The following is a 21,155-nucleotide window of genomic DNA, read 5'->3' on the forward strand; positions in this document are numbered from 1 at the left end:
GTTTCCCAGAAGAGGGGCTGCCCAACGTGCGGGAGTCCAGGCTGGATGGCTGCAAACTAGCACACTTAAGTTCTTCCTGTCTCCAGTCTCTCGGTCTTCCTTTTCTGTGGCCCTTCCAGTTTCACCATCTATGGACATCTCCTCCTTGTTCTAGCCCCAACTTCTCCACTCTCCCTACCCCACTCCCGTGGGACCTCCCATCCTTAATCATCCGCAGGAAAGCCCATCCGCTAGGGGAGGCCGAGGGCACGGACCGCAGCGCGCGCCGGGAAGCCGTGCTGAAGGTTGCTTCTGCATTTCCTTCCTCACGGTCCTCTGGAACATCCTCACCGCCCTCCGGCCCCGGTTCTCTCCAGCCCGCCCCGGATCCGCCTCCTTCTCCTTCCTCCCGGAGGTTGAGACGAAGCGTGGGACGCACCTGTGTCCCTCTCCGGTCACCCTGTTGAGGCACTGGGGGCTGCTCCGGGAGCAGGATTTACAGGCCCTGAGAACGCCAATGGGAGATCCAAATGGTCGGGGACTCCGGCACTTTAAGAGGCTTTTCTCTGGGAAACACCCGTCCCCTCCGAGCGCCTTATGAATGGAAATACTCCTCCCCCGGTCGAGCCCATTTTCCCATTTCACCAGGAGCCGCAGCTCGTTCTCTCCTTTCGGTCTCCCCGCCCACATCAACGCGGGCAGCTCCAGGAGGGGACGGACAGGAAGCCTTTGGCCGCCTATTAAATCCCACCCATTTCTCCGGGGGCGATTTCCTAACCTTCCGGGACCGAATTCTGCAATTTGATGTGCGTTTTGTCCGAATGGTAGCGACACGGGCCTAAGGGAGGGGGAAAGCGAGGGGGTGGGGGGTGGGGGGTATGCGCTCTTTTCCTCGCAACATCGCTGGCGGAGCGAGGGAGCTCACAGGACACAGATTTTGGGGCAAAGCCTTTCCATCTGGACAGCACCATGTCCACCAAAGCGGAGCAGTGTAAGTAGCAGCCGGCCCGGCATTCCGGCCCGGCCTCCGGCTGGGAGCTATCGCAGTTGCGGCGTTTGCGGCTGCTGGGAGACCTTGGCATTGTGCTGGTGCGGGGGTGGGGGCTGAGGTTGGGGCGGGTGGGGGTGGGGGTGAGGGTGAAGGTGGGGGAGGGCGGACGTTAATGAGAACGCGGCGCTGTCCCTGGTGCTGAAAAATACTGCGGTCTTCTCAGGCTTGTGGGGTTTCGCACGACTAAAATACCCTGCGAAATGAAATTGAAATGGGGTCATTTTCGGGAAAAGAGGCCTCGTATCTTTCAGATAAACATTTCAGTATCTCTTGTTGGAGTGGGGGAAGGGGGCAGCGGCAAATCAGGGGCGGGGAACTGTCAATTGCAACCAAAGCCTGCTTGGCCTTCTGAGCATGCCCAGTTCCTGGTGCTGGAGCCATCGGGGAGTTTGAGTCTGCAGTTTCCACTTTGGGTTGAAGAGGCAAGAAGGGAGAGAAGAGGGAGGGAACGAGAAGCCAGGCAGAATTCTGAATTCAGTATAAGGAAAATCAGCTCACAAATACCAGTACTAATGCTAAACTAACCACAACCCTGAGGTGCTTACAAGAAAGTGAAAGAGGTGCTGGGAAAATGATCTAATTTTTTTCCAAGAGCAGGCTTCCTTTGTAGGACAGCTCACACAAACTCTAAAAAATAGCACAGAACGATTTTGGCTGTCCCAGTAATGACTGTGTTCGAGGTCGGGAACAACACGCTAACTCTTTGTGGACAGAGAAGGAAGTTTCTAAGACAGTCCCCGTGGTCTTTCTTATTGATGTGTGCACCAGCATGCACTTGATAAACTGACTAATGTGATAGATTTTCCTGAGTGCACTTGAGGGATTTAGGAGCTTAAACTTCTGGTTGTAAATAAAGTATGTTTTTCTTAAACAGTAAATTGTAACAAGTATCCCCAAATTTATTCATCTAGATGACTCCTGTTTCTTCCAAAGCAGTACACACTCATGTAGGTAATGCTGTCCCTACTTAAAAGTCGTTATAATTCTTATTTGCAATGATTATTAGAAACCATTTTATGAGACATTTTAAGACATGATAGTCTCTTTTGGGAGGAGTATCTTGCATACGATAAACTGCAAGATGGTATGTCATTTATTCACCAGGTAGATGGACTGGACAAAAGACTCACAGAAGTCCCAGACTGATTGTTTTTTTTAGCAAGAATTGTGCCTGCCCTTCTACCAACCAGTGCTTGTACCTCTTTATAGTGTTTTTGGAATCTGGAAGGTCAGAGTTTGAATCCTACTTCTTCCCCTGTTTGACCTTGGGCAAGATAATTGACCTCTCTGAATTTTATTTCCTCATCTGTAAACCTGGGCTAATAATGCTGATGGGGTTGTTGTGATTAAAAATGAGAGACTCTGAAGGAAAGGTTTAGTGAGCCTAGCACATAGCATTTACTCAATAAATGATTTCTTTGATACTGACAATATTTTCTACTTAAATAGACTATCTCTTTTAAATGGTAGGGAAACTTGTTTGTGTGATTTCTTTTTCCTATTTCCAGAGGTGAAACATATCCTCACAGTTAAATTCTGCTTCTACAGTAGCTTTCAAAAACAAAACAAAACGAAGCAAAAAAAAAAAAAAATCAAAACAACAAAAAACTGGATGCACTCTCTTCTGAGTAATGGTAACATAGTTGGAATCAGAGTAATATTTTCCACTGGAGAATATCATATGGTAGACATTCTATTATAGTACAGTTGTTTAAAAACCCACTACCTGGTATTTGGTTTTAGATACATATTACGTAAGTAATTTCAGGTTAAAGCCAGTGGGTATTGCTGTCCTTTTACTGTGTTTTCTCCCTTGTTACATTTTTTACATACTCTGGGTGTTTTGTCTTGTCTCTTTTATGGGTAGCGAGTGCCAGAATGAATACAATCTTGATATAGATTTGGTTGTACAGTGCAACTTGTAGATTTGAATAACTGCTTTAGATTTGTTCCTAAAACATTTTTATCTGTAAAGGATGCAAGATACTGTATTTGGAGCTACAATGTAAGGATTTGAGTCTTGTATGCTCTTCTGGCTAACTGGGAGATGTGGAATAATTAATTTAATAGCTTTGTATCTTAGAATTCTCATTTTTAAAATAAGGAATAATAGTAGTAGCACATATTTTTAATCCTTAGGTTGGAGGGCAAAGGAGGTAAATGTGAGAAAGGCTGTGAAAAGGATAAGGATGTTTTGGGTGCTTTTTAAAGTATTTTATTTAGAGTAAAGATAAGTTTGAAACCTTTTTTCTTTGTCTCTGACATGCATTTATGTGAATAGACTGACACTTCAGTGCATATTACATACCTGAAAATAGAACAAAAATATGAACAGCAGCATAGTTGATGTTCATGAAGGATAAATGCTTTTTACTAAGGAAAAGTTATAGATTGGTCATAGTTTATACCTGGACTTGTCAGGAGTAGGCTGGAGAAAAGACAAAGAAAAAGGAGGGCCATGAGATTTTTCTTTGCTACTGGGTGTGAAGATCACCAGAAGAGTATTCATTTCTCTTTTGCATTTAGAGCATGCATGGTACCAATTCTTGTAGATCAATGGGGAACAGTTATGCGTAATATACTTTTCAAATATTATTTCTGTTTCTCTTCATAGAACCTCTTGATGTAGGCAAGGGTTTCACTGGTACAGGAAGTAGGCATAGTTTGGTTGAACCAGCAAGAGGAAGTATTTGCATTTCATCCCAAATAGATTATGCGATTTACCTTTAAAGTGTAATGTATCACAGAGATATGAAAAAAATTCAAAAATCTATTGTGACACTTTATGAGATAAATAATACTGATGAAAGACAGGCTAGTTTGAGCAAAGATGTAATTTGGAACCTCTTTTTAAATATTTAATCTGTTTTCTGTGCTCTCTGCAGAGCCTCATTATGGGAGGTGAAAGCTTCCTAGTAATTTCTTAGGCAATCGCACAATAAATTCTTTCTCCTGTAAATGCTGCTTTTGCTCACAGTCACAATTTACTACAGTGAAAATGTTATGTAACTGATATCGAATTGGAAATAATATAAATAAGAAATAATGTTTTCTTTTATTTGGAATCTAAAGAGGAGTCTTAACTTTTCCCAACCCCCACAACTTTCTCTGTCTTCTAAGAGTTAAACTGACTAACCTGGAGTACTGTAAGATGTTGTTTGAAATGAAACAGTGCTTTTGGTAATAGCAGAGTTTAAGAGTTGGTCTTCTAGCATCAGATTGCTACCTGGATTTGAATCTTGGCTGTGCTTCCTGAAAATTCTGTGACCTTGAATAACTTAACTTCTCTAAACCCCGATTGTGCCATGTATAAATGGGGTATAGTAATAGCTGTGAAGATTAAATGAGGTGGTCCATGAAAAGTGCCTAGCATGAAACCCTGGAACGTAACGTGGAGTTAATAAATGAGAGCTATTATTATCATTATCACCAAGTATGAAACTATAGATTCGTTGCCAAAATGTGGGGAATTTTTTGGACCTAGCCTTCTAGATTTTAACAGAACAAAGAGTGACCGTGATACTATTTAAATGGGACATGGCCTATTAGACTACTCTCCTTTTATTTTCTTTTAATCTCTTCTATAGTAGGTGAAAGGGAATCTCTGCATTGAAACTCCCTGACTTGATATATCTAGCTAAGCATGGCTGATGACCTAAATGACATTTCTAAGGCATGAACTGTCTATCCTTCATCTTTCATATTACAATGACAGTGTAGCAATGGGCAAACATAAATCACTTGTGAAAATAACCATCAAAATGCTTTTCAGATTAATCCACTGATAATTTAGGTTTAAGTTCAAAACAGCTAGTTATAGAAATGATGTGTCCTATTTTTAAAGTATTCACCCAACTCAGTATCTTTATCTTAGTAAGTAAAAACTTTTTTTATGTTAGAGATAAACACTTTTAATAGTATATCTAATTACCATTATGATTTGAAGTGAACTTTCACTCTCTGTTGTATGTTTATGGGAGCTAATTACATAGTTAAAATTTTTTTGTCATTATATGGTAGTGTTACTAAAATGGAAAAGTACCTTTCCTTTGAATAGCATAACAATCAATAGTCACTTGATATCTTTGTATGACATTTTTTACTGCTTATAGAAGAAATTCTAGTTTTATTCATACATGCAATAATTAGAGTATGACGGTTAACTATGCCTGTGGTTGCAAAAAGAATAGTTTTTAGTTTTTGTTTTGAATGATGTTTCTGTGTCATTTGACCCTGGTTTTCTATTTCTTTTTTCATTTTTTTGACTCTGGTTTTCTATTTCTTCTTTTTTTTTTTTTTTTGACCTTGGTTTTTTGACTGTTCTCAGAGTTTTTTCTTAGGGTTCTCTTCCTGCCTTTAGAAACTGAACATACCCAAATTTCCATCATCAGTCCTCTCTGTGTCTCTTTTTAATCTCTCATACTTAACTGCATCCACTTGCAAGGTATCAGTTATCACCTCTATGTGGATAACTTCTCAGAAGAATTTTATACTCCAAATATGTTTCTGGAATTAAGGGCCTGTTTCTACCCAGGAATCTTCTATGTATGACAAACTCATTGTCTTCTGTCCCACACATTTACTTATTTTGATATTACTCATATCAGTGAATGATGCCTTCACTTACTCATATCAAAAAACAAAGTCTTCCCAAACTTTTTTCTGCTGTAATTATTCAATAAACCACCAAACTCTGTGGCTTCTAGCCCATCCCACTTAATCTCTGTCCTACGTCTTTGCTCTAGTTACAGAGGACTGTTTTTTTTTTTTGCCTGAAATGTTTTTTTCCCTCCTTGACTCTCTTCTCTGTCTTATGCCTGCTTACTGCTCTAGACTTAGCTTGGAAGTCTTGTTGGATTCTCACTTTATCCTGTATGCTTTGCCTTACTATACTCTCACAGTATTTCAGTAGCGAGTTTTCTTGTTAGTTGTCCCAATTTACTTTGTATTCAGATTGTATTGTGCTTGATCTGTGTCTCCAACATGCAGCCCATTGCCTGCTGTATGGATTGCACAAAAATTGTCTCTTGAATAAGTGAAAATTATTGAAATTAGATAAACTATTTCTTATGAGAAAGGATTACATAATCAAATATCAATTTGAAGATTTATGTTTTAGTGCATGTAAAGTTTTGCATTCCTTACAGTGTGAACATTGTAAAAAATACATGCTTTCTAAATGTACTTTTAGATAAATAAGACTAAAGTTGTCTAAATTTAAAATATATTCTCTAAATCAAATGTTATATATTTATATAACGTTTTAAACTTTTACTAACATTCATCATGGTTGTCACTTTTTTCTGATTAGCTAAATTTTCCTTTTATTTTTATATTTGGCATAATAATCATGACTCATAATTGGCAGGCAATCTTAGTACATAGTCCATTGTTTTCCTTAAGATAAAGCAACAATTTTGAGATGTAGTTTTACTTGGATTTTGTTTTAAGTTTTATGTATTGATTACTCAGCCAATAAACATTTAAATTGAAAATCTTACTTTGCTGAGGTATTGTGTTGGAAATTTTCGCACACTATTTCTTATACTCAGAAAATATATGGTAGTGCTGCACAAATATATACTTAAAAATGAAATGCTTCTTGCATCAAAAAATAAAATAAGTAAAAATGCCTTTCTGTCAATAAGCTGGCTTTCTCTAGCACAGAAGATTCATCTATTTCACTTAGAAGTTTTAGGGTACTTTCAGTCTATGCATTATATTTCTGCCTTGTTTTTGTTTTGTTTTAGCCCTTTCAAGAACAATGTTCCCAAACAGCACACAGATTATATGTGAACCTCATTTAATATTTGATGTGGGATTAAAATGGGAGGGTTCTATTTTAAACATTTCAAGGTAACTCTTACTTTTATAGGTCCTAGAGACTTAGTCTGACACACAAATGAAGGGATGGGATTTATCATCTCTGTATTATAACAGCCTTTTAATTTACTTTCTATGTCTACTTCTGTTTCCATCTTATCTTTTGTCTAAGAACTTCCTGAGTGATCTGTTTGCAATACAGAGACTACCATGTCATCTGACTCTTTGAAATACTTAGGTAACTTTCCATCTATTTTGACCCATATTAGAAGTTCACTTCTTAGGTAGTATAGTGAAATCTTCTTACACAATATTTGAAATAAATGTAGAGGAGATGCTCAGAATGTTCCAAGATAACAAGATAAAAATTCTTAGACACTTTCTTTTTTATATCACCATTTAAAAATGCATTCCAGGTCTTCCTTATGTCCTTTTTTGCAATGTGACACTTGTGAATAAAATACAGAGTACAAGAATCCTTATTTAAATTGTAGATACTCTTTTAGATTTTTTTGCATAATAAAACCAAATATTGTGCCCCCTTTTTTTGCCTGAAATGCTACTGCTGGCCTACTATAAATGCCAGCTTTGTTCCATAAGACTACTTGTTAACCCTGTTTTATTTCATCTTCTGTCTGCAGCTTAAAGATAAGGACTTTGTGTCACTGTATTAGTCACTAGGGCTGCTGTAACAAAGAACCACAAAACATGTGGTTTTAAAAAACTTTATTTGCTTGCAATTTTGGATCTAGAAGTCTAGAATCAAGGTTTTGCAAGAGCTGTGCTCTCTCTTTGAACTTGAGGGAAGAAGTCTTCCTTGCATCTGTTTTAGCTTCTGGTTGTGGCTCTTGGGTATTCCTTAGCTTGTAGCTACTTCACTCTGGTCTCTGCCTCTATCTACAAGTGGCCTATGTGTCTGTATCCAAGTCTCTCCTCTTTTTCCTTAATAAACTCACCAGTACTTATTTTTCCTTTCTGAGGGAGGGTCTTGTTTAGTTCAGATTGGCCTTGAACTCACTACGTAGCCCAGACTGCCTTGAACTCAAGGCGATCCGCCTCTTGAATGGTAGGAATATAGGCATGTGCCACTGCACTTGGTGATTTAGAGCTCATCTTAGTCCATTTTAGCTTGCTTACATTTACAAAGACCCTAGTTCAAAATTAATGAAATGACCAAATAAAAGTGTTGATGAGGAAAAAAGAAGCTTGAAAGCCCTGCGACATGTCATTAAATAACTTGTTTTGAGTTGGCTGTGAACCATTATTCAATACATTTTGGATATTATAGTTTTGCTAACTACTAAGCTGGTCTATTGTGGTACCACTCGATCAATATTTCATCATCTTGCCTCTTATTCAACAAATATTTATGAGGCCTAGAGGTATCAGGGACTGTACTGGGCTCTACAGAGATTCCAAGCATGTTTCCCAGGAAGTCATAATTTGCAGAGATGTAGATACTCTCTTCAGCTTTCTTTTGATACTGTCTAGATCACTAAAGAAATAGGAATTGAAATGAACTTGGTGTGACTTATTTATAGAGAGCCAACAGCTTATTCTTGTGACCATTGTTACCTTTTTTTTTTTTAACTGGAAGCTAAAATTTTCATAGAGAATTTTATTAGAGTCTTCACTTCTCTTTAGCATTATTTTTAATTTTTGTTTTTCTGGATTTCTTTTTCAAATTCTTCCAATTTAAATTATAATCAAGTTTCATAATTCCAGAAAAAAACTTTATTGTGTTCTTATAATTATCACATTAAATTTATAAAATAACTTATTTAAGGAGAGCTGATATGTTTATAATATTGAATCTTACTGTCTAAGATCATGGTATGCCTTTCCATTTGTTCATTTTTATGAATTTCCAGGGATGCTTTATAGTTATCCTCATAGATTTTGGAATTGTTTACTGACCTTATGCTTAATATTTTATTTTATTGCTGATATAATTAGGATAAATTTTTTCTGACTTTGAATTTTTATAAATTGAAGCTATTAGTTTTTGTATTCTAATTTTATAACTACTAAATATTTTCTTTTGTAGTCATTTTCTATCCTTTTTGCTTTTCCAGATTATATAATTATATGTCAACAAACAAAAATAGTTTTATAATTCAATTTTTATGCTTTTGGTTACATTATCTGTACCAATTGCATTGCCAAATATCTTTAACACAATATTAAATATAGCAGATAGAGTAGGTGTACTTGTCTTTTTTTAACCTTAGTAGGAAAGCCTCTGGAATTTATCTATTAAGATATTCTTTTGGATTGAGGCAATATGTTGAGCAAGTATCTATCCATCCATTAAATTCTATTTTATTGATTTTTTTTACATTAATGGATATCAAGACATTCATTTTCATATCTGTGAAGACTGTAAGATGTCTCTTACTGTTACTAATAAGCTAGACAAGATTTTCTCATCTTTTACTAAGAAATTTTGTGTCATTTATAGTAATAAAATGAGTTTGTAAATTTTATTTCTTTTCTCTGGAATAATGTAGCACTGTGGTTTTCTGATCTTTAAAGTTTAACAAGTAGTTTCCTTGTAAAACTCTGGCTGTTGTTTTTTCTACAGTGGAACTTTAATTTGTTTTTCTGTTTTTCTTGTGATACTTATTTTACTTAGAATTTTTTTTTGTTTTTTTCTGAAGTCAGACATGGTAAGTTTTATCACCTAAGAAATTATGCATTTCATGCAACCTTTCTAAATCTGGTTGCATAGAATCAGGCAGAGAAGTCTGTTACAAGTTTGAAAAGATTCCCTTATTTTTGTTTATTTACTCTGTCATTTCTAATGTTGAATATTAAAGTTTATGCATTTGTGCTTTCCTCCTTGCCTCTTGCTTTTGTTTGTTTATTTATTTATAATTTGGGTTAGATAATGTTTTGTCTATTTTGTTGATTTTTTTTTTCCCCAAAGAAAGGACTCATTTTTTGTATTCATTAAGTCTCCTGTGAGTTTTTTTTTTCTATCGTGGGGGGAGTTTAAGTCAATTTCAACTTTTATTGTTGATTTTTGTTTACTTTTTCTAATTTCTTTGTTTTATTTTAGTGTTCCTTTTCTAAATTTTGCACTGGCTATTAATTTATTTTTGTTTTTATCAAAATAGGCATTTCATGTATTTTTCTTAGATATTTCATTTATTTGTAGCCCAGAGGTTCTGGTAATGTCCGGTTTTTATTAACAGTATTTTCTAGACATTTTGTAGTAGGATTTTGTATTTTGGCTTTGATCTAAAATTTATTTTGGGGCTGGGGATTTAGCTCAGCGGCATAAGCACCTGCCTTGCAAGCAGGCAGTCGTGAGTTCGATCCCCGGTAAAAAATAATAAAACCGATAAAAAATAAATAAAATTTATTTAAAAGTGTGTAAATCTGCATGTAGAAGCCACTTTGTTTTTAGTTTTGTTATTGATTTCTAACTTTGTTGTAATTGTGTTCTACAGAAGCTATATTATTTTGAGTCTTTGAACTTTGAGATTTTCTTTGTGTCCTATGAATTAGTTTTATAAATCTTCCATGTGTATTTGAAAGAAATTATAATTTCTATTATGGATACACTAATATCAAAACTTTGTGTCCTATGAATTAGTTTTATAAATATTCCATGTGTATTTGAAAGAAATTATAATTTCTATTATGGATACACTAATATCAAAGCTTGATAAATATTTATATGATGCCTTATTTATGTTATTTAGGTCTTCTATATCTTTAGTAATTTTTTGTTCCCTTGATTTTGGATTTTGTGAGGCATGTTAAAGTCTTCTAATATTAGTGTGTTCTGTCTATTTCTCCTTGCAGCCTCTGTAGGTTGCTGCTTAATGGAAATTGTTGCTGTGCTGAGTGCATAAATATTAATATCTGATATTCTCATTTTGAATTTCAGCCGTAAGCATTATAAAGTATGTTTCTTTATCTATTTAATGCTTTTTGATCTGAATTCCACCTTACTAGATGTCAAGATTATGACCTCTGCTTTCTTTTTATGTTAGCCTAATATATGTTTCTCTATCTTTCTCATTCTTTTGAATCTTTTTGTTTTAGGTGTATCTCTTATATTCTCCATAATGTTGGATTTTGCTTTATTAGACAATCTGAAAATCCTTTTCTTTCAATAAGTGAGTTAAGCACATTTTTATCTACTGCTATGATTAGTATATTTGGCCTCAGTTCTTGTTATACTGGTTTATTTTTGTCCTTATCTAAAGTATTTTATTACACAATGGATTTTATTTGCTCCTTTGTTCTATTCATTAACATACTAATATCTTGATATAATACCATTAGTCCATTCTTTTGGCGATTAATTGGTTCTCTACATTGAACCATAATGGAATTAGAATTAATTTGTAATGTTTTCTTCTACCTCTTTCTATCCCTTTTTGATATAAGCAATATCCCTTTATTTCCAGTTAATGCTTTTAACACAATCATATCCATATGCACTCCTAATTTTTAATAATTGTGGTATATCTACTGTATTATCTCCCTTTTACCATGGTTTAGCTTTTCTTTTTCTTTCTTTCTTTTTTTTTTTTTTTTTTTTTGTCTTTTTCCTTTTTATCGGTACCGGGGATCGCACTCACGACCGCCCGCTTGCAAGGCAGGTGCTTATGCCGCTGAGCTAAATCCCCAGCCCTGGTTTAGCTTTTCTGTATAGATACTGTTATAGTTAATACCACTCACACTACTGTCTCTCACTGCATTTGGCTGAATTTCCTTTTTAAACAGATTCTTTAGGAAGGGCTCACAGGATCAATTCTCTCTCTGTTTTGGCAAGTTTATAAGGTTTGCTTGCAGCTCTATACTTGAAGGTCAGTTGGAGTAGATATAAAATCCTTGACTTACATTTCTTTTACCTGAGTATGTTAAAGTTGTATTGTTTTTATTGGCATCAAGAATTGGTGAAAAGTCTGATAAAATTCTTATTTCTCTTTTTAATGGCTTAGTGTTTTTGCCTGACTCCCCAAGTGATTTTTAATTTTTCTTTAAATTAGCTTTCTATTGAATGTCTTTCAATTTTTCATTTCCTTTGTGTTTCTTAGAATTTCTCATGCTATGTTCATTAATCTACTTGTGACTTAGCCTATCATGGTGTTCTATCTGTATATAGATTATGTATTTAGTCTTTAATTTGAACTGTCAAATATGAATAAAAAGTTAACATTCAATTGAATGCTAACTTTATGTCCTACTTATTCCTTTATAAGTACAAGCATCTGACTGTATATATTTTTTTTGAAACAAGGTCTCACGAAGTTGTTAAGTTGCCCCAATTGGGCTTGAACTTACAGTCCTGTTATTTCAGCTTCCCAGAGTGCTGGGATGACAGGCATGCATCATCATACCTGGTTTACACATTATTATGTCTTCCAGTGTACATGTGCCAAAGTACTTACATATTAAAATGTATGTTTTTTGGTCCCCTTTTTGCCAATTATATAAAGTTGCATATAATAAAATTCATCAGTTTTCAAAGTAGATTGATAAATTTTGTTAAGCATATACATTCATATAGTCATTGTCATAGTCAAGATAGAGAATAGTACGCTTACCTCAAAAGTTGTCTCTTTGTTTTTTGTCTGTGATTCTTTTTTGTCTGCTTCCAGCCTCAAGAAGACATTGAAATTCTTTCTGTCATTCTAGTTTTGACTTTTATAGAATTTAAAAATATGTAATTATTCAGTATATAGTCTTTCCTATTTGTGTTAGTCAACTTTCTGTCACTATGACAAAATACTCAAAATAATCAACTTATGAAAAGGAAAGATTTATTTTGTCTCATGGTTTTAGAAATTTTGGTCAGTGGTCTCTTGCCTTATTGTCTTTGCTCTGTGAGATCATCCACGGGGAATTTGCATCATAGAAAGTTGCTTACTTCATGACAGCCAGGAAGCAAAGAGAGGGGAGGTGTCAGAGTCCAAAAAAAATCTACTTTACAGGCATGTCCTCAGTGATTGAACTTTCTTCTTCTAGGTCTCACCTCCATACTTTCCAGTAATACCCTCGGCTGATGACCAAGCTTTTAATACATGGGGCTTTGTATGAAACGACATCAACCCAAACTCTAGTAGCTTTTGTTTAGCATAATGTTTTTGAGATTCGTTTATGTGTTTATTAATATTCCATTTCTTTTTACTCCTTATATTATTCCATGGCATGTGTACATTACAGTGTGTTTGTTCATTCACCAGTTACTAGAGATCTGAGTTATTTCCAGCTTTTAACTATTAGGAATAGCTTTGTATTATAGCATAGTAAATGCGTATTTAACATGATAAGGTATTGCTTTCTGTTTTGTACACTGGCTGTATCATTTTGCATTCTCTCCAGCAATATAAGAGAGACGTCTTGTTGCTGCACATATTCACCAACATGTGGTATTGACAGTCTCTGTAACTTTATTTTAGAAAGTATGTAAACGGTATCTCACTCTGTTTTTAATTGTATTTTTACAAGGACTAGTGATGTTGAGTATCTTTTCACATGCTCATAAAATGTTTGTGTATCTTTTTTTGGGTGATAACTGTTATCATCTGTTCATATTTTTGGATTTTTGTCTTCTTTTTAATGAGTTTTTTGAGATCTTTATATAATTGGGATTCAAGTTCTGTATTTTGAAAAATTTTGCTTCCACTCTATAACTTACCTTTGTGTTCCTCAGGTCTGGCTTTTCAGAAGTGAAATTTTCAAACCATACAGAGTCAGCCAAAAAAAATGTATACACACTTCAGTAAAAGAAAAACTTGCATAATTATTTTAACACTAAATTTACTGAGTTTAGTACAAGTTACCTTTGGCCTCTACACTTATAAGAGGTGCTCAAAATGGTAACTATTAGCTTCTAGACATTTATTAGTACAGCAAGCTGCTGCTTCGGTAATCTTGTCATTGGGATTGCTGCACATGCATTTTCAGTTTTTTCTCTAAGGGCTGGCAGTGGAGTTGGTTTTCTCAATGTATGACATCCTCTGGAGTCCCCCAGAAGAAGGCAACACTATCTGTTGAAAAAATATACTACTTTTATTTTCCTGAAATATGTATTTTTTGTGGACTTTATAATTCGTTTCATAATTTTTTTATCATCTGTACTTTTATTATTCTACGTAACAAATCTTAGCCTAGTCTAATGTTTGTCAAGATTTTTGCCAGTGTGGTTTACTAGTGTCAAATAGATTTTTTTTAATCTTTAACATTTAGGCCTATGAACATGTTTGAGCTAATTTTTATGTATGGTCTGAGATAAACATAATGAACATGTTTGAGCTAATTTTTATGTATGGTCTGGAGGTTTATTATTTCCATATACAATGTCCATTTTTCCTAGCACAGTTTGTTGCAAAATGATCCTTATTGAATTGTCTTTGGATCTTTCCTGAAAATGAATCAACCATACTTATGTGGATTTATCTCTGGCTTCTATTCTGTTTATCTGTATATCTGTTTTATGTCAGTGACACATTCTTTTTTTTTTTTTTTTTTTTTTTTTGGTCTTTTTTCATTTTTATCAGTACCGGGGATCGAACTCACGACCGCCCGCTTGCAAGGCAGGTGCTTATGCCGCTGAGCTAAACCCCCAGCCCCTAGTGACACATTCTTTATTAGTGTTTGTCTCTTTGCTTTATTTTTCAAAATATTTTATTATTTTTGATCCTTTGCTTTTCATATAAATTTTAAAAATCAACTTGTCATATTTTTTGAAGGAAATGTTTTTGTGTTTTGGTCTATTGATCATTTGGGGGAGGTCTACTACATTAACATTAATCTTTGGAATGATATGTATATATGCAATCTTTGAAATGACACGTATATGTACTTATTAGGTCTTTTTAAATTCTCCTTTGCAATGTTTTGTGCTTGTCATGTCTTCGTTTCATTTTTTTATTAGTAGATTTATAGAAATAATTTTTACTTTTCTTGTGGGGAATTGGTACATGTACATAATATATCTTAATTGCTTTTTTTATCCCATTTCCCTTCCCTCCCCTGTTCATCTATGGATTCCCTTTCTTTTTTTGTTCATGTTTGCAATATATGATGTTTTCCTTCCTTATGTTGAGTTTGTACATGGGCATAAACACATCTTAATTCTTTTTTTCATCCCCTTTACCTCCTCCACTTCCTTGCTTGTTTCCCCTCACTCCATGTCGTGATCCCTTTCTCTTTTGAGAAAGCTCTGCTACTTCCTATTTCCTTTTTTTTTTTTTTTGCACATATATGTGTAGGGAAATTTATTGGGGAATAGGAAGTGCTCCTGTGAGATAGAAGGAGTACCAAATACGTTGTTGCCTGCTTTCTATTATCTGTGTTTTATTTTGGTCTTTTTTCTTGGTACCAGAGATTGAACTCATGATCTTGTGCTTGCCATGCAGGCAGTTATACCGCTGAGCTAAAAAATCTCTGGCTCCCTATTTTGGTCTTTATTTATACTTTGGTTTTCTAATATAGGACAAACCAGGTGATATTCAGCTTGTGTGTCTGATTCATTTCATTTAACATTATGGTCTCATGGTGCATGCATTTTTCTACAAATGACTCAAGTTTATCTTGTGTAGTACTCTGGTTCTGTATGAATTTTAGTATTATTTTCCCCAATTTTGTGAAGAATATTGTTGGAATTTTGATTGGATTACATTAAATCTGTATGTCAATTTTAGAAGTATGACCGTTTTGACCCTATTTTGCCTATCCAGGAATAGGGGTTATCTTTCTTTTTTTATTTTATAGAAAGTAAAATAAAAGAGGACATAACAAAGCAGATCAAAACAGAAAAATTAAGCAACACAATATTTCATCACATGACAACCCCATATAACAGTAGCTACCATAATGTCTCTTTCCTTTAAATAGTTGAACATACCTTCATACACAATAGTATCAAACATAACTAAGTAGTATAAAACCATTAAAGAGAATGAGAGTATTACAGGGCATTCAGAACCAAATAACAGAAAATGAACAATGGTTCATTCTGGTATGTTGTAGTGATATTATTGTTTAGTTCTAGAAACTGTCATATGTATTTTTTGATTTCTTTTGTAACTCATTGTTTGTATGAGTATATTGTTTAGTTTTCATATCTTTGAATTATTTGTGTTTTCTTTTGTCAATAATATTTTGTTTCATGTGCCATGTAAAATATGGATGATAAGTTTCAACTCTTTTATATTTATTCAAGCTTGCTTTATTGGCTAGTATATTGTCTGTTTTGGGGAAACTCATGTGTCCTGAGAATGTGTTGTCTGTTGTTGGTTGGAATACTATGCATATACCTTTGAAGTCCATTTGTTTGAAGGTTTTATTCAACTCTGATTTTTTGTCTAGTTGACCTGTTTATTTGTGATAGTGGGTATTGAAGTCCCCCACTATAATTGCATTTATGTTTATTTGATCTTTTCTGCCGTATAATATTTTATGAAGTTGGATGTTCTGTGGTTTGGTACATGTATGTTAATAACGATTATCTGTTCCTGTTGTATTGTTCCCTTAACTAATCTATAGTAACCTCTTTTGCCTATTTTGATTGCTTTTGGCTTCAGGTCCATTTTATTTGAATATAGAATAGCTACATCTGTTTTTTTTTCAGGTTCCTGTGGCACAGAATGTTTTTTATTTTTGGTACCAGGAATGGAATTCATGTTGATGTGCTTGCCAAGCAAGTGCTTGTGCCACTGAGCTAAACCCCTGGCTGAGAATATTGCTTTTTATCCTTTGATTTTTATTCTATATTTCTTTTTTAGTTAAATGTGTTTCTTATATACATCATACTGTTGGAATCTGGTTCTTGATTCATTCTGCCAATGCTTGTCTTTTGATTTGGGAATTGAGACCACTCACATTGAGAGTTATTACAGTTAGTTATTAACTTATTCCTGTTGTTTTCTTACTTTCCTGTTGCTGATTTCCATTTTTTCTTTCTACTTAACTGCTCACCCTACATAGAATTCTAGTAGATCTTTTGTTATTGTTGGTTTCATTGTCTTTTTCTCGGGTCTCCTTGGTGGTCATGAATTTCTTTAGGTGCTCTTTATCGTGAAAGTATCTTATTTCTCCATCAGTTTTGAAAGATATTGTGGAGGATATATCAGCCTGGGTTGGAGATTATCTTCTTTCAGGGCTTGAAACACTTAACTCTAAGCTCTCCTGGCCTTTAAAGTTTGTGTTGAAAAGTTTGCTATAATTCTTATGGGTTTTCTTTTATGCGATTTGTTGGTTTTCTTTAACTGCTTTAAAGATTCTATTTCTTCTGTTGGGCTTCAAGGATTTTGTCTATCATGTGTTATAGGGAGATTCTGTTCTGATTGTGTCCTATTTGAGGTTCTATATGCATCATTCATCTGTATGCTAAATTCTTTTCCCTTATTTGGAAAGTTATTTCAGTAAACAGATTTTTTTATACCATTGGTACATTTTTCACTAATTACAATTAACCTTAGATTAGTCTTCTTTGTGTCATCTAGGAGCTGTTGTATCTACTTTTCATGTTCTCTTATTGTTTTTAAGGTATATCTTATTAATTGGTCACCAACAACAGCTATGTCCCCTATTTCTGACACTCTGTCCTCACATTGATCACTTTTGCTGCCCACATTTTTGACAGAATTTTTAATCCATTGAGTTTCTGTTTGGAGCCTGTTAATAGACCCTAATTCTTTTCTATGCTGCTTGTCCATGTTTTTCATTATTTTGTTTAACTTTGTCTTTTTATTTTTATTTTTTTGGTACTAGGAATCAAACTCAGGACCTTGCACTTACAGTCAGGTGCTGTGCCACTGATCTATACCCCCAACACCCCCCTGTCTTTTTACTAGTGTGTTCTTAGACTAGCTGAATATTTTGTTTATTTAGCCCAGTGTCTTACTACTTATATCTTCTGTGAACTTGCCAAGTGCCTTACTTATCTGTTTTGTTGTCTCCCTGATATCATTTCAAATAATTCACTTTTTAGTTCCTCCCCTTCAACGCCATATAGATCAGTTTGAGGAGAGTGGAGAGATTTTAGAGCCATTTTTGTTACTTGTCTTCTCATGTGTCTATGTGTGTGTTGTGTATGTTTAGGTTTGTGGGTTAATTTTAATGGAAAGCTTTGTTTCTATTATGGACAAATCTTTAATTAATGGCTACTTTTCAATGGTGTCCTCTGTGATTAATTATTGGCCTTTGACTGTGTCCCAGGATCAAACCATTCCCATTTATTTGAGCTATGAAATTGCAGCACATTTAACCCTGTATCCACTTTTCCAGGAATGGAATGTAGTATTGCTGATGACCTCAGAGTAATCCAGTTATTGACATCTCATAAAAATCAATTAATAGCAACAGATATGTCACCTTGGTTATATAGTAATAAAATCAGCATTGATTAGCACATCTAATACAAACTGAATAGTGACAAAGCCTATGAACTAATGAAGTACAACCCCTACTCATAGAAAAGAGAGCTATAATTATAGTATAAGCACTAAGAAAAAACAAATATTGATCTGGTATTGACATACAGTATATAACTACTAAATGGAATAAATTTACCTCTAATAACAATAGAAAAATATTCAATGGAATAGCATAAGGGTAAGTACTTATCTAGAGATTCATAAAACCTAATGGTTACACTAGTAAAGGTAGAGGGGTTGAAGAACCAGCAAATGCAACAAGCAAAATTCAAAAAATTAAGGCATATAAGAAGGAAGAGAGAAAAGTGAGTTAGAGTATCCTATTTGAGGAGTGAAAGGAAATTAATAGTGATTGTGAGTAGTTGCAGGAAAGAAAGAACAAGAAAAAGAAGAAAAAAGATAAACTGAACAAAAATTGGAAAGACAAAAAAGATAAAGAGGAAAAATTGAAAGGGAAAAAGAGAAAAGGAAATAAAAGAAATTAAGAGGGGAAAAAGGAAAAGAAAAGAAAAGAAAAGAAAAGAAAAACAACCAATTCCCAAAAACCCAATAAGAGAAAGTCAAAAATAATACAAAATAGAAAAAAAATCAAAAAAAGATTGAGTCAAAGGAAAAATTCCTTTGTTATTGATTGAATGAGTGGTTTATTTCTAAGATCTGCAGTCTTGAGATCCAGCGAGTTATGGTTTTCCAAGCTTCTTTAGGGTCTATGGGTTTTGGAGATATCCTCCCTGCACTAGAGGCCCCTCTCTCCCTTAGATTGAGGTTACTTTTTAAGCCAAGGCATGTCCTTGCTTTTGTTGGTAGATGCAGCACACAACCAGCCCTCTGGTCTCTGCTACATGTAGGCTGTATATTTTGCATCATTTTGTTTAAGCCTATCATTTTATTTTTACTTATTTTATTTTTTGGTACAGGTAATCAAACTCAGGACCTTGCACTTGTCAGGCAGCTATATCCTTCAGGTTTCTGTGGACTGTTAGATTTAATGTCTGCATCCTGGGTGCTGGTTGCTCCCTTCTCTCCTTAGGCATTGTCTCTCTCCAGGATCAAGTCAGCTGACTAGTTCTTGCCTCTGCTGTCCCTTGCAGTTGGGGAGCAAAATGTAGGGCTGGCTTGGATTAGATGGAGGTTGTACCCTTGCATCAAGGGGCGCTGTGCCTCTGACAGGGACCTGCTTGCTTAAGTGGAGAAAGAGTATTGTTCTTTTGGCTGCAGTGTCCTTGCTCGCTTGGAGGAGGGGTGTTCCTTCTCCTACTCAGGGCTCTTATTTTTGTAACGTTATGAGATGAAAAGTAGAAAACTTCACATTTTTCACTTCTCTCCTAGAGCACTGGTCTCCTCCATCATCAGGTGGGTCACTTGGCTCATCTGAGGTCCTATGCTGAGGGCAAAAAAAATGCAGTACTAGCCAGGAGTTGGTAGATGGTCATGACCAGGGTGTGGAATCCACAACTGGTGGCTGCTGTTCCAGTTGTGCAGCGTGCACTTATCACATTTTTAATTAAGTATACTCCTAAGTATTTTTGTGAATGAAATTGCTTTTCAAATGTTATTTTCTTTTTTTTTTTTTGTCTTTTTCCTTTTTATCGGTACCAGGGATTGAACTCATGACTGCCTGCTTGCAAGGCAGGCACTTATGCCGCTGAGCTAAATCCCCAGCCCCTCAAATGTTATTTTCTAACTATTTGTTGTTACTGTAAAGTTGATTTCATATATTTGTCTTATATCCTGCAACCCTGTGACACTCATTAATTGATTAATTTTTATTACTTAAAGTTTTCAACACACAAACGCATGTTTATATGAACCTTTTCAGTCTGTAGGCTGTTTATTTCTTTTTATTGCATTTGCTAGGACCTCCATAGTAATGTTAAATAAAAGTGATATAAGTGGATATCATTACTTTGTTCTTGGTTTTAGACAGAAAACTTTGAGCCTTTATGATATTAAATTATCCTTAACAGACCTGAAATAAACGACATTTGGTTGTAACATATATACTTTAGAAACATCAGTGAAATAAATTTGCTAATGTTTTATTAAGAATTTTTGTTTTGGGGCTGGAGGTTTAGCTCAGTGGCATAAGCACCTGCCTTGCAAGCAGGTGGTCGTGAGTTCGATCCCCAGTACTGATAAAAATGAAAAAGACCAAAAAAAAAAAAAAAAAAAAAGAATTTTTGTTTTTATGTGAGAGATATTGGTTCACAGTTTTATTTTCTTGTGGTATCTTTGGTTTTAGAATTAGGGTAAAATTGGCCTTATAAAATAAGTTGGAAGTCTCTCCTTTTCTACATTTGCCAAAAGAGTTTCTATAGAATTAATATTGATCGTTACTTAAAGTTTTTGATAAACTTTACTGTCATCAGCATTTGAAAGTTACTCTTTTCTTTTTTTGTGGGAAAGTTTTAAATTTTAAATCCAATTTCTTCAGTCTATACAGTTGTTCAAATTTTTTCCTCCTTTCCTCCCTTTCTTCCCTCCTCCTTTCCTTTCTTTCCTTCCCTCCCTTCCTCCTGTCTCCTGGTTTTTTAATTCCTTCTTGGGTGTTCTTATGGTATGGAGGAAAACCTAACTCAATTCACTTTTTCATACTACATGTTCACAGCACAGATCATTTTTCTGACATCAAAAGGTGTAAGGTTTTCTCACCACCAATAAGCCCTAAGTTAGCCCTACAATTCAGTTTTAATTCTGTCTACTTGGAGACCCTAGAGTGTGAGGACTTACTCCCCAGTACAGGCAGGCTCCCTGCCTCACTTCAGATGCAAGGTTGTTTACCTGTGCTCTCTCTCCCTCTCTCTCTCTCTCTCCTTCTTTCTGTTACTCTCTCTTTCTTCCTCTCTCTGTCTGGCTCTCTTGTTCTCACTCTTGCACACTCTCTCTTTCTGCCTCTC

General features: G+C 35.0%; 1 protein-coding gene across 10 annotated transcripts in view; it reads left to right on the plus strand.

Moving 5' to 3' along the window:
* Positions 1 to 362: 362 nt before the first annotated feature.
* The window catches only part of Unc79 (unc-79 homolog, NALCN channel complex subunit), a 272,072-nt gene continuing 251,279 nt past the window's right edge, over positions 363 to 21,155 (plus strand). For 9 of the 10 annotated variants that reach the window (XM_063241425.1, XM_063241421.1, XM_063241424.1 and 6 more), the window contains exon 1: positions 857 to 970. In XM_063241425.1, the coding sequence (XP_063097495.1) occupies positions 949 to 970 (22 nt within the window). In that variant the 5' untranslated portion in view covers positions 857 to 948. Of the gene's footprint in view, positions 786 to 856; positions 971 to 21,155 lie in introns of those variants that run through there. The other variant, XM_063241428.1, reaches the window with a different exon arrangement.

The sequence above is a fragment of the Cavia porcellus genome, unplaced genomic scaffold (assembly GCF_034190915.1).
Source record: "Cavia porcellus strain 051 isolate PalLab524CR breed Dunkin Hartley unplaced genomic scaffold, mCavPor4.1 scaffold_31, whole genome shotgun sequence".
Lineage (NCBI taxonomy): Eukaryota > Metazoa > Chordata > Mammalia > Rodentia > Caviidae > Cavia > Cavia porcellus.